The sequence below is a fragment of the Octodon degus genome, unplaced genomic scaffold, assembly GCF_000260255.1.
Source record: "Octodon degus isolate 3935 unplaced genomic scaffold, OctDeg1.0 scaffold00026, whole genome shotgun sequence".
Classification (NCBI taxonomy): Eukaryota; Metazoa; Chordata; class Mammalia; order Rodentia; family Octodontidae; genus Octodon; species Octodon degus.
Genome location: NW_004524602.1, coordinates 18238945 through 18250929, shown reverse-complemented (window position 1 = coordinate 18250929; position 11985 = coordinate 18238945). Strand labels below are relative to the sequence as shown.

At 43.7% G+C, this 11985-nt stretch overlaps 1 protein-coding gene and 1 non-coding gene across 9 annotated transcripts in view; one reads left to right on the top strand and one right to left on the bottom strand.

The window, feature by feature from the left end:
- Positions 1–11676, top strand: part of Tcf12 (transcription factor 12) — a 396809-nt gene extending 385133 nt beyond the window's left edge. For all 8 annotated transcript variants that reach the window (XM_023712449.1, XM_004628873.2, XM_023712450.1 and 5 more), the window contains 3 exons: positions 3694–3926; positions 6598–6751; positions 9388–11676. In XM_023712449.1, coding sequence (XP_023568217.1) covers positions 3694–3926; positions 6598–6740 — 376 coding nt within the window. In that variant the 3' untranslated portion in view covers positions 6741–6751; positions 9388–11676. The remainder of the gene's footprint in view (positions 1–3693; positions 3927–6597; positions 6752–9387) is intronic.
- Positions 105–208, bottom strand: LOC111816100. The gene has a single exon (XR_002820608.1). It is a non-coding gene; the product is annotated as a U6 spliceosomal RNA (small nuclear RNA).
- Positions 11677–11985: the final 309 nt, after the last annotated feature.

The window sequence follows — 11985 nt, the reverse complement described above, 5'->3', positions numbered from 1 at the left end:
ATATCAAACATCTTAGGCATAACATGGAACAGGTATTTTTCATCAAGTATTGATATGTTGAACTTTAAGTCCCTACAGAATATGATGAAAAAATACTAAAAAAAAAAAATATGGAATGCTTCACGAATTTGCGCATCATCCTGTGCAGGGGCCACACTGATCTTCTCTGTCATTCCAGTTTTAGTGTATGTGCTGCCGAAGTGGGCACTAAAAAAGAATTTCATTGCTTGCCTCAAGTTGCTTGCAGTACATGAGACAGAGGGAGGTAGTAGGGAAAATAGTGGGTTAAATGATGTGGTGAAGGCATTTAGAAGCATTCAGCTAAAAAATGTATGTTAAGACTTAATTATGTTACAGACTTTTGTATAGTTAGAATTAGATGTAGACAAGCTGTGGCCCATGGGCTAAGGCAAAGCTTCATTGGCATGCCTCCACACCCATTTGTTTTTGTGTTGTCTGTCTGCAGCAGTTTTTGCTTTCCACTGGCAGACTTGAGTGGTTGCTGCAAGAACCACATGGCCCGCAAAGCTGAAAATACTTACCAACTGGCCCTGTATGAAGTTTACTGGCCCCTCACTTAAACAATAATACGTAAAAATAGGAAAAAGAATCCTATGAACTGAAGTTGTCAGTTTTCTAGGAACTGGATTTGACCTTGCTTTTAAGCACGAATATAAATTTCCAGATTCTTCAGATTTTTATTCTAATTAAAATTAATATGATTCCCAATAATATTTGTGATACACACTGTTTCTCCTCGTACACAGCATATAGGTACTTACATATACACAGAACATACAGATGCTTATGTTTAAAACATTATATTATGTTTTAAATTATGGTGCAGATTTTGCAACGAGTATGGTAGATATGACTCAAAGAAGTAGCATAGTCCCTTCTTCCATTCATGTACTTTTCTCTGAAACTAAGGACTGAACCCAGGGCCTTCACACTAAACTGTTTTCCCAGTTGTCTCCCGCACCCCCCTCTTTTTTAAAAAAAAAAATGAATGTAGTACAGCCTGGACTCGCAGTGATCCTCTTATTTTCAAGCTCCCCAGTGCTGGGATTACAGGTGTGCACCATCGCACCCAGGGGTGGGGCCGACAGGGTGGGGGGATGTGGTGCAGGGATGGAACCCCAGTCCTTGCCTTTGCCTAGGCAGGCATTTAGTCTGCTGAGTATCCCCCTTTGAAATAGTGGCTTCACACACTTTAAGATGTCTTGTCTTTTGACATTCTGTTTTCTCGGGGAAAATGAATTCTTAAGATTTTGATGCTTTCATTTTACTTAACTAAGGAATGTAAATAAGTAAGTAAAAGCTTTATGGAATCCAGAGGCCATTCCTTTTGAAGCCTCTTAGCTAATTTTATTATTTGGAAAGAATTTTAAGGGAAGTGATTTGTGTGTTTCCTTCTCATGTATCTCTGCTTCCGCATCAGGAGTCAGGAAGCTTTCTCTGTGAAGAGGCAGGTGATAGTACTGCAGGCAGTGTGGTGAGTGTGACTGAGCCAGTAGAATCTCAGATTCAAAAGCAGACTATTATAACTCATCAGAAACTGAGAAGTGGTGGAATAGGTTACTACTAGTTAGTAAATTATTGGCATCACCTTTGGACAAAATTTGGCTCACTTGGGTTTGAATCAGGGCATCATCACCTACTAGTGACCTTGAACAAGCTGTCAAAGCTCTTGGAGACCAGTTCTTCGTCCTCTAAAAGTAGGCTTTATGATCCTATTCTTGAGAAAATAATCTGAAGAGACATATAAAACTCTTCGTACACAGCCTACTATAAGCGCTGAATAAGGTCGCTGTAACTAATAGAATGATGGTAATACTGGTGTGTTAGAGGTTTGCTTCTATTGAGCACTGGCCTGGTTTCCCACTGCTATGCTACCAACTAATTAGCTATGTGATTTCAAAAAGGTGGCTGATTTCTCAGTGATTTTCAGTGCTTCTCAAACCAGCTGCACAGACCACTGGACAATTTAGAAATACATATCCCTGGTCCAGCTTCCCTACGAGTGGACCCAGAGGCTGTATCTTTGTGTCCCTAGAGAGCCTGCTGGGTTCCTGTTTGGATGCCTTGGCACCTGATGATGTGAGGCCCCATTGAAGTGAAAGAGCCAGCAACTCTGTATTATCAAAAGAATGCATTTGTGCAACTCTTGATTTGCTAGTAAGATTCCACTGTATGCTTAATTCTTTGTGGAATGATGAAGTACTAGAAAGGAGGTGAAAAACACCCATTCTCTTTGTACTTGATTTCAGAGTTCTGGGAAGCTGTGCTTAGCAGTTTATTTCTACAACAAGAATAGAGGGCCGGCCAAATAGCTTAGTGAATGAAAGCACCTGCAAGTAGCTGTAGAGGCCAGGGTTCAGTACCAGGGCCTGCCATGCCGCCCTGCCCCGGGGCACACTGAAACAGCAATTGAGACTGGGCATAGTAGCACGCGCCTGTAATCCCAGCATTTGGGAGGCTGTAAGCAGGCAGATCTAATAGTGAGACCCTGAACACCCTGTAGACCCATCCCTAAAATACAGAAAAAAATAAAAATAAAAAATAAGTAAATAATGGTACACAGTATATTAATTATTATTCTCTATTATGAAATTTTTTCTTAGAGGAGTGCATTTTCTTTATTAGTAACTGTTAGAAATAATAAACTCATTACAAATTGATCTAAGTACAATAACATGTTTTCATTAAAGCTATTACCTGAAAAAAATTTTACATGTACATCTCTAATTACATTCTTAGTAGGAATTTCTGAAAGTTAGAATTACCAGACAAAAAATAGTGAACACTTTAAAGTCTTAAACTTATCTTGCCAGTTTGTCCATCACAGGGCTGGGAAGACAGCTCAGCAGCATAAGCACCTGACTTGAATGTACAAGGTCCTAAGTTTGATCCCTGGTACTGCAGAAAAATAAATGAAATAAATACATACAAAGTATGTGCGCAAAAATTACTCCAACTCCCACATTTCATAGTCATCACCACTGATGGTAATATTTCTATCGAGGGGAAGTGGCCCCTTTTTGAGACAAGTTCTTGCTCTATGGTGCAGGCTGGCCTTGAACTCACTGCTAGTGCCGGGGTGACGGGTGTGCAGCACCACACCTAGAAAACGTGCCCATTTTTGGTGTGGTTCTCTCAGTCTGTGTCTTAAGCTTTTCTTCTTTCTGGTAATATGCCTGACTGCCACGAGATACTCAAGAGCCTCGGTTGATGAAAGTGTGAAACCTCCTGTACTCGGACAGTGCTTTAAACTTCAGTGTGCTTGCCAGGCAGTAAGAGGCTTGTTAAAATGCAACTGTGAGTTATTACGTTTGGGGTAGCATGTGAGAGTCTGTGTTTCTAAACAGGCTTACAGTACAGCTGCTGACCTGCGGCCCACATGTTGTCTACCAAAGTTCTGCAGCATTGTGTGGTTGACACTTCATGAAGAGTTTCCTTAGCGCGGAGATACCTTCATGCTAAAATACGCAGTGAAAAATGCATTAAAATATGAACTGTATGATTATATATGGGTGTGTTTTAAAAAAGACTGGGAAGAAATACAGTCATATTAAGTGGAGCTGTTACTACTGCCCAGGAGTTTTCGCTTCCACCTTTGTCCTTCGTAATGTTGTATAGTCAGCATGTCTTTCTTCTAGGGAAGTTAACAAACGTTGTTATTTTATTTTCCAGTAGTACTAATGAAGATGAAGATCTGAATCCAGAACAGAAAATAGAAAGGGAGAAGGAAAGGCGAATGGCTAACAATGCCAGGGAACGCTTGCGTGTGCGGGATATTAATGAGGCATTCAAAGAGCTTGGCCGAATGTGTCAGCTTCACTTGAAGAGTGAAAAGCCCCAGACAAAACTCCTTATTCTTCATCAGGCCGTGGCCGTGATCCTTAGCTTAGAACAGCAGGTCAGAGGTGAGTAGGTCTAGCAGAGATGCATAACCACTGTGCCAACAAGTGGGCAGACATTTCTGTTTCCAGTTGTTCCTTAACTTGGGCCGCTTGTAAGTCCTCCCAGTGCTGCTCCCGTGGTGCTGCAGGATCCACTTTCCCTGTAGTTTTCTCTCCTGTCTCACTGTCCTGGTAAATATCTGTAGGCTCACTGCTTCCCACAGAGCTGAGCAAGCCTCCACACAGGGTGGAAGGCAGGCAGCTCTGCACTCCCCGACTGCAGTGGGGTTTCCCTGCCCACGCCTGTCCTCCTCCTCCCCTCCCCCTCGTCTCTGCTGCTCCATATCTACTCTACTGTAGAACACCAGCAAGGCCCTGCGGATAGTAGGATGCCTAACTATGGCTCTCAAAGGTTTGCCACATGCGGAGCGCCAAGTCAGTCAGGCCTTGGGCTTCTTTGCTGGTTCAGAATTCCATGGCCTTGACTGAGATGCACTGCATATATGTCTGTCCCTGAGGGCCAGAGTGTGTTTTGTGAAGGTTCACATGCTACTAATTTAGGCAACTGCCCTGTTATATTTTTCATGAAGGTTAATGGAATTCTGAAATCTTGAAACTTCTTTTATTTAGCCTACACTTACAGTGCCTTGTCTGGGCCAACCAGCTCTATCCTAGACCTTGGTCATCAAATAATAGAAGCTTCCTGCCTACCTAGAGGTTTGCCATCAAGCTCATGTTCTGGTAGATTTCTCTATATCTTATCAGAGTTATAACCCTTTATCTCATGCCCTGATGCAGGGAATTCCTAAATGTTGGCCTGGATTCCAGGCCCTACCCGGAGTCTTTCTTCAATGAAAGCAATTCTTTCCTATTTAGTGAGTGTTTGTGTTAGATCTTACTTTACAAAGATTAATAGAAGTACAGGAATCAGCACCTGCTGGAAAGTCCAGCATGAGCTCTCAGTACTGATTACAGGAAAAAAAAAAATCAGAACATGAACAAACTTTCAGAAAAAGATAGTAGTAATTCATTCACCCATCTACTTCTCCAATATATCTAACATATGTATATTTATTTTTGTGGATAACCAACCTACTGTTAAAAACCAAATAGTTACTAGCCATGTTATAAAATCCTGAAGTATCTGTAGAGGGAAATGTTAATTGAAACTTAATCTTGAAGCACAGCCTTTCTTGAAATGCTCAGAAGAAGCTGGCTGATGCCCACTCATCTGTAGCAGGAGTGGCAGTTCTTTGAATCATTACCAGCCTCCCAGAGAGGTTTCCTCCTTGTGTCGGAGCTGACACCTGCAAGTAGCAGGCACCCGTCCGTGCTCAGGAGTCCAGGGCGCTCACCCTCCTCCCTTACTGCACACAGCCAGTTGCTGTGGAGGTTGCTGCCTGCATCTGAGACAGGCAAGTCTTGCTGTCTGCTCAGCAGGGCATCTCAGGCTTAGCCCAGTACAGTGCCTTTTGTTTTCCACAGTATGTTAGGGTTGGATATGGGGCGCTTTGTGTTCCTGAAAACTTTTCAGGAACATTTAGGGCATCTTTCACTGTATAGAGTTTGAACAGATCTACTGAACTATAACAATTCGGATGGCCTTGGTATTCAGAAAAGCCTGTTTCTCTCCTCCTTTTTCCTCTGGGCCTGCAGCCAAAACCTTCATCTTTAATCTGAAGGTCCTAGAATTGTCGAAAGACTTGGAAAGGTGTTCTGAGAGCTGTGGGACAGGCTCAGAGCCTGTGCACAGCTGCAGCTTTGCTAGCCCCTTCCACATTCAGGTGTCACCGCTGTTTCTTCCTAGATTTTAGCTCCAGTGGTGGGGGAGGGGCATCTTTTCCCAGTACTGAGGATTGAATCCAGGGCCTCCATACTGGGCTGTGTCCCCACCCCACCCCCTTTTTTTGAGAAAGGGTCTTACAAATCACCCAGGCTGAGCTTGAACTTGTAATTGTCCTGCCTCAGCCTCCCAGAGTGCTGGGAATGCAGGTGCATGCCACCACACCGGCTATGTCCAGCAGTTTCTGTGAAGACAAACTTTTGTTTACATGACCTACTTAGGGCATCCTCTGAACTCTGGCTCCTGGTCTAGGATGGCGTTCCAGTACTTTCTCTGATTAGCCCAACCTGTCACCCCTGGGTGAGTGGTTATGCCAGGGGGCAGCCAATCCTAGGTCCAGCAGTCCAGTGGAGAAGGAAGAAAGCGTGGTTTCTCTTCTAAGCATTAGAGTTTTCCAGGGCAGAGTTTGTGTTTTGGTGCCCACATGTCAAACCACATCTGCTTTAAGCCTTTCCAGCTCAAGATCATAGTTCTCAGTACCATTAGCATTTCTAGTCCCTACTGCATTTGCTCTTGTTGTCTTCAAGTTTGTGCTCAAAGCTTTATTCAGAGTTAAGTCAGTAGTCACACTTTCTCTTCTAGACACAGATCAGCTCATTTAGCTCTTCTGGTAACAATTTATGGACAAGAAGAGGGTTAAGTTTTGTTTTCTGGTCTTCCAGTGAATCTGTTTTGGTGACTGTGAGCCCTGCAGTGCCTCTGTGTGATGGCATGTAGGCGCGAGGACCCTCTCAGAGGCTGCCTGAGGATCCCCACAGAAAGAAAGGAGCAGCTGCTTAGTCTGCTGAAGACAACAGCGTCTCGTTCTTTCCTTAGTCACCATGGTGATAGTGATTCTTCTTCCTGTTTCAGAGAGGAACCTTAACCCCAAAGCAGCCTGCCTTAAGAGAAGGGAAGAAGAAAAAGTTTCTGCCGTATCGGCAGAGCCACCAGCCACGCTGCCAGGAGCCCATCCTGGGCTTAGTGAAACTACCAACCCTATGGGTCATATGTAAGCATCAGCCAGGTGAGCTGTGAGTTTGAGAAGATGCATCCTCTGATGGGTGAGACCCTCCGGACAGAACTCTAGTGGGCAGTGATGCTGGTGAAGGTCACATGCAATTTGGGATATTATATTTTGCCTTGCTTTTGTGTAATCAGAACTTGTGTCACTTGGTACCAAATTACTGTTCCTTTTAAAGTGTGCCAGTATCCTGGGTTTGTAAGGAAACAGGATACCCTGTACCCTCACAAAGGTCAGTGTGGTCTGAGAGAAAACAGGGCTGTCCCCACTCACAGTCTGCATGTCTTCTCGGGCATTTTCGTGCTGCAAGCCTGGGTCTGATGACAAGCGGAGTCACTGCTCTCCACTGCGGTCAGAAGTATCTGTCACACCTGTTGAGCATGTTGTCTGCCCTCTGGGACCCGTTATCAAGTGTAGATGTTCTAGATAGTGAGCCGATTCCCTTCTCCCTGGTGGAACAGTGCCTGTTGGAAGATTGCTCTTTTGATCTTTAGAATACATTGGAAGGTAGTAAATTTCATAAAGGTGGTTACACCTTCAGTTCTTTATAGAACTAGAAAACAGATGAGGGCCTGGTGAGATGGCTCAGTGGTCTAAAGCACCTACTTAGAACAAGCTTAGCAAAGCACAGGGACCGCGGTTCAATCTCCCAGCACCACATGCCAGCCAGCCCGCCCCCTGGTGGGCTGAGCTAGCCACACACACACACACACACACACACACACACACACACACACAAATAAATAAAATTTAAAAAAAAAGAAAACAGATGAAACCCAGTAAGAGCAAGACCTGGCAGCCATGCCTGTAAGCATAGACTTGAGACACTAAAGCAGGAGGATTGCCAAAAGTTTGAGGCCAGCCTGAACTACATAGCAAGATCTCACTTTTGCTAGGTGTGGTAGAGCACACATGTAATCCTAGGATTTGGGAGACTGAGGCAAGAGGATTGGTATGAATTCAGAGCTAACCTGGGCTCCACTGGTTATAAAAGTACAAAAGCTTGCCAGGCACACTGTGCCCTGGGCTGCTGACCAGGCAGCTTGTGTGCAGAGCGGGAGGCTGGCCTAGGTAACAGCATGGCCCCTGGGGGCTACGGGATAAGGCCAGGTAGTGCGGGCGCTTCTCCACCCCTTGTAGTTCTGTGGTTAAACGGTATTGTGGGGCCAGGGAAGAGCTCGGTGGCAGTGTCTGCCTGGCAGGCCTGCATTTGACTCACTGGTACCAAGTAGGGAGAAACAAAACAAAGCAGCAGCGTGTATTGTTCGTTGTTCAGTAGGGAAGCGAGGTGCAGATTCTTCCTGGACTTCTTCCAGTGTAGGTGGTTCAAGTGGGAGTTTTCAGGGTCAGTATGTGTCACATGGGGAACACAAATAGACATAGTCTTTGTGGGAAATTCTTCTTAATAAATTAATAGTATTTTAGTGAGGTCCTCCTATGGACCAGGAGCTGGTGCCAGTGTGAGTCAGTGTGGTGTGTTCCCTGCCTACAGAAACTTGAGTGCAGAGAAGATGGGAGTGAGCCGTGGGCCAGCGGGTGGGTGGGATGCACAGGCAGCACACCGTGGCGCTGTCTCACTGCAGAGTATGGCAGGTGAAGGACCTTGCAGCCCAGGCGGTGCCGCCGTGAGCGCTGCGCAGTTCAGGTTTGTGTACATGCCACAGTTCTCATCGACCCTCGCAGCTCTGACTCTTAATCACATGATCTTCTTTTCAGAATCTTAATCCATGCACCAGGTAAAAGTATTTAAATGTTCCCCCCTTATTCGAGGCCTCACTTTCTGTGATTTTAGGTAGTCACAGTCCACAGTGGTCCAAAAACGTTACCTGGGGAATTTCAGAAGTAAGCAGTGTGTGCGTGTGTTCAGTTATGTGCTGTTCTGAAGTGTGAGGAGTCCTCTCCGTCCCGCCTGGGTTGGAGGGCTGCCCCTCTCCCAGGGCTGTCACACACCTGTCTCACTGCTGCATGCTTGTATTTAAGCAGTCTGTTTTATCTTCTAAGGCCCCAGAGTGCAAAAGCATTACAGTGTATTGTTATAATTACCATAGTTTGTTATGTATTGTTCTTCATTGCATTGTGCCCAGTTTGTAAATTAAATGTTATCCAGGCTGGGGAGATAGCTCAGTGGTCTAAGCACCTGCCTGGCTAGCACAAAGACCTGGTTTCAAGCCCCAGTACCACATGCTGTGCCGGCCACTAAAACCAGGCATGGTGGCGCATACCTGTAATCCCAGTGCTGGGGAGGCTGAGACTGGAAGATCACTATGAGTCTGAGCTACAGAGGGAGACCCTGTACCAAATAAATAAATAAATAAATAAATAAATAAATAAATAAATAAATGATTACAAATAAACATTATCCTAGGTGCATGTGTATAGGGAAAAGCATGTACATGTGCAGTGTGAGCTATCCAGTTTTAGACACCAGGTATCTGCTGAGGACCTGGGAGCAGTATTCCCCTGGGATGGATATTTCCTTTGGAAAAGAAGAACTGCTGATACCTTAGTCACTTAGCAGACTACTGATTGTTGTAAGCTTAGATGTAAAAGAAGAGTGCTAGCTTGTTGTATCTTGGAGAGGGGTGGTGTTCATGTGTAACCACTAAGCACTAACTGGTACTGTTCTCTCCCCACTACAGTTCCAGAGTTATCAGTAGGCTAGATAGAAGGTGACCTCTCCTCATAAGGACTTGGACAACTCAGATTATCTGAAGACAAACCTGACAGGAGGGAGAAGAAAAAACAAAACACTTGAAGCAAGAAACTCAGATGTACCTCTCTGATCAGAGCAGTTGGTCAACACTTCCATCAGAAGTGAAGATAGGAAGCTTGGCAGATAGAACGTCAGCCCGTGAGGCGTTTGCAGCCTATCCTTTTGTTGCAAGCAGTGTGTCGCTTCTGCACAATCAGAGACTGTCTTGATCACTCCACTCACCGTGGAAGTTGCCTTGTGCCTAAACTGAATTGACAAATGCATTGTAACTACAAATTTTATTTATTTCTATGGAGCTGTAAGGTCTACATATAAAGGGAAAAGGTTGATGAGGAAAGCTGAGCTATGTTCAGCTGATGCCAGCATTTGTTACCACTGTTCCCATGCAGAAAACGGACAGTGACAACCATTGGCCCGTAGCATTCCCAGCACACCTGTGAGTGTCTTAAAAAGGAAGGGAAAAGTCTTGTGTGGCCCTCTCCTCTCCTTTCTGCCATATGAATAGTGTGTTCCATGAAATAGGAAGATATTACTTGGTATGGCATTTTCTCACTTTCATTTTTCATTCATGTTTCTTTTCTCTTTGCGGGTATCTTATTTGATCTCTGAATCTGAGTAGTTGTGGCCACAGTCCCGAATCATCCATAGGCCCCTGTGCCTTGCACACGTACCCATGTGGTGAGCAGAGGCCCTCTGTGACCAGAGCCTAGCTGGGATTTTGAAAGGGAAGCTTTGCCCTAGGTTTTTACCCCAAATAAACATTGCTTTATTCCTAACAATATCAAGACTTTCCAGGCTTCTAGGTTTCATAGCAAAGCTTATAAAACAAGAGGTATAAATTACAACAGAAAGATTTACTTTTTATACATTGCTTTCTTTTCCAAGCAGTAAGTGCTACATGATATAGTGCTTGTAAAGTGTTAGCTGTACATAAGCACAGATTTCATTTAAAATACAAAGATGATTTTTCAGGGTGTGCTTATGGTGAATGTAACAAGATAAGTCACAAAGGCGCAGGCAGTGTGATAAACAAGCACACTACTCTGAACTCACTGCCTGATGGACCAGGACACTGGTCACCGGGTCACCTTCTCATGGTCAGGGAAAAGGTGGTGGGCAATTTCCCCATCTGCACACCATCAACCCTGCCCCAGGTTGAGCAGGGTTAGTAGTAAGCAGCACTTGCCACTTAATCTTCACCCTGTGCATTGGGCATCTCTCTGAACCGTCAGAGTAATTTTTAAGAAATAATAATGACTTCGAACTTCCATGAAATCTGTCTTCCACCACAAACCTGGGACAGAAATACATGCTAAACAAGGTTGTCTTGGCTTAGTAATTCTCAGAGCCAACATCAGCAAGGGCAATCAGCACACAGAAGAAAGACCCCAAATCACTATGTAACTTAAAGATTTCTGTTAATTTGAAAGAACAAAACCAATTTAGGCAGAACTTCAGATCCTCCAATCAGGATGATTTCCTAACGAATCAGCTGTTTGTGAACTTAGTGGACTTCTTGGTTACGTTAATTTGCATATATTCTCCAGTTACATCAGACTCTATCTGTGGCCTTGTTCTTCATTTCAGTGTTAATCTGCTAAAAAAAGTTGTTGCTTATGATGTGTGAGTGAACATACAGTACTGCCTGGCCTTTTTCTTCAGAGCTTGTTGTCTTTTTCGCTATATTAGACTTTGCAGTATGCCCAGAAGCTTTCCTTCATAAAATAGAAAGAAAAAACATTTGGCTTATTTTTCACTGTAGCTAGTCTTTTATACAATAATCTTGTAAGAAAATTTCTTGAATTCTAAATATTACTCTTTCTAGATTTTTGAAATCAAAAGTTTTCAGTAAAAAGTTTCTTACTTTATTTTATTATATTAGGTAGTAAAAATGTAGGGTTATTACCATAACCTGTTCATTAATATCAGAAATTTACAATAGCCTTTTAAGATCATAGTAGGAGTCTAGCACACTGTGTAGTACCTATGGAGTATTATAAGAGCTAACGTGCGAGATGAATTGCTTCTCATCTTGTTCTCCAGTTTCCATTGTTGGTCTATTACAGATTTGTATCCTGTGTCAAATGCAAGGTATTATTGATAAACTTTTCATCCAGCAGCAAGAAGTTCAAATTTTTTTCTGTCGCTGTAACAGAAAACACAATATGTATATAACATTTATGTAGCAATAAATGTGCCATCTTTCTTTTTTTAACATAGTAAACTAGTGAGTTTTTTACATTACTTCTTCCAGTCTCCCTCCTCCTGGAAAGGCTGTACCGAAGGACCACTGGGCGTGGACCCGAGGCCTCTCCTGGAGGTGGAACAGGAGCAGTGCTGAGGACCGGCCGGGGACCTTGGCCCGCTGCTTCTCGGGAAAGTTTGAAGTGCACCTTTCACATTGGGAGCCCAGCAAGTCATCTTACTTCTCATGGGTTTTAGTGAAAACAGACCTTTTGCTTTAGTTTGTACAACATGACTAAATCAAAGTTCTATCCAAGAAAAAAATACATGTTAGTGCTGA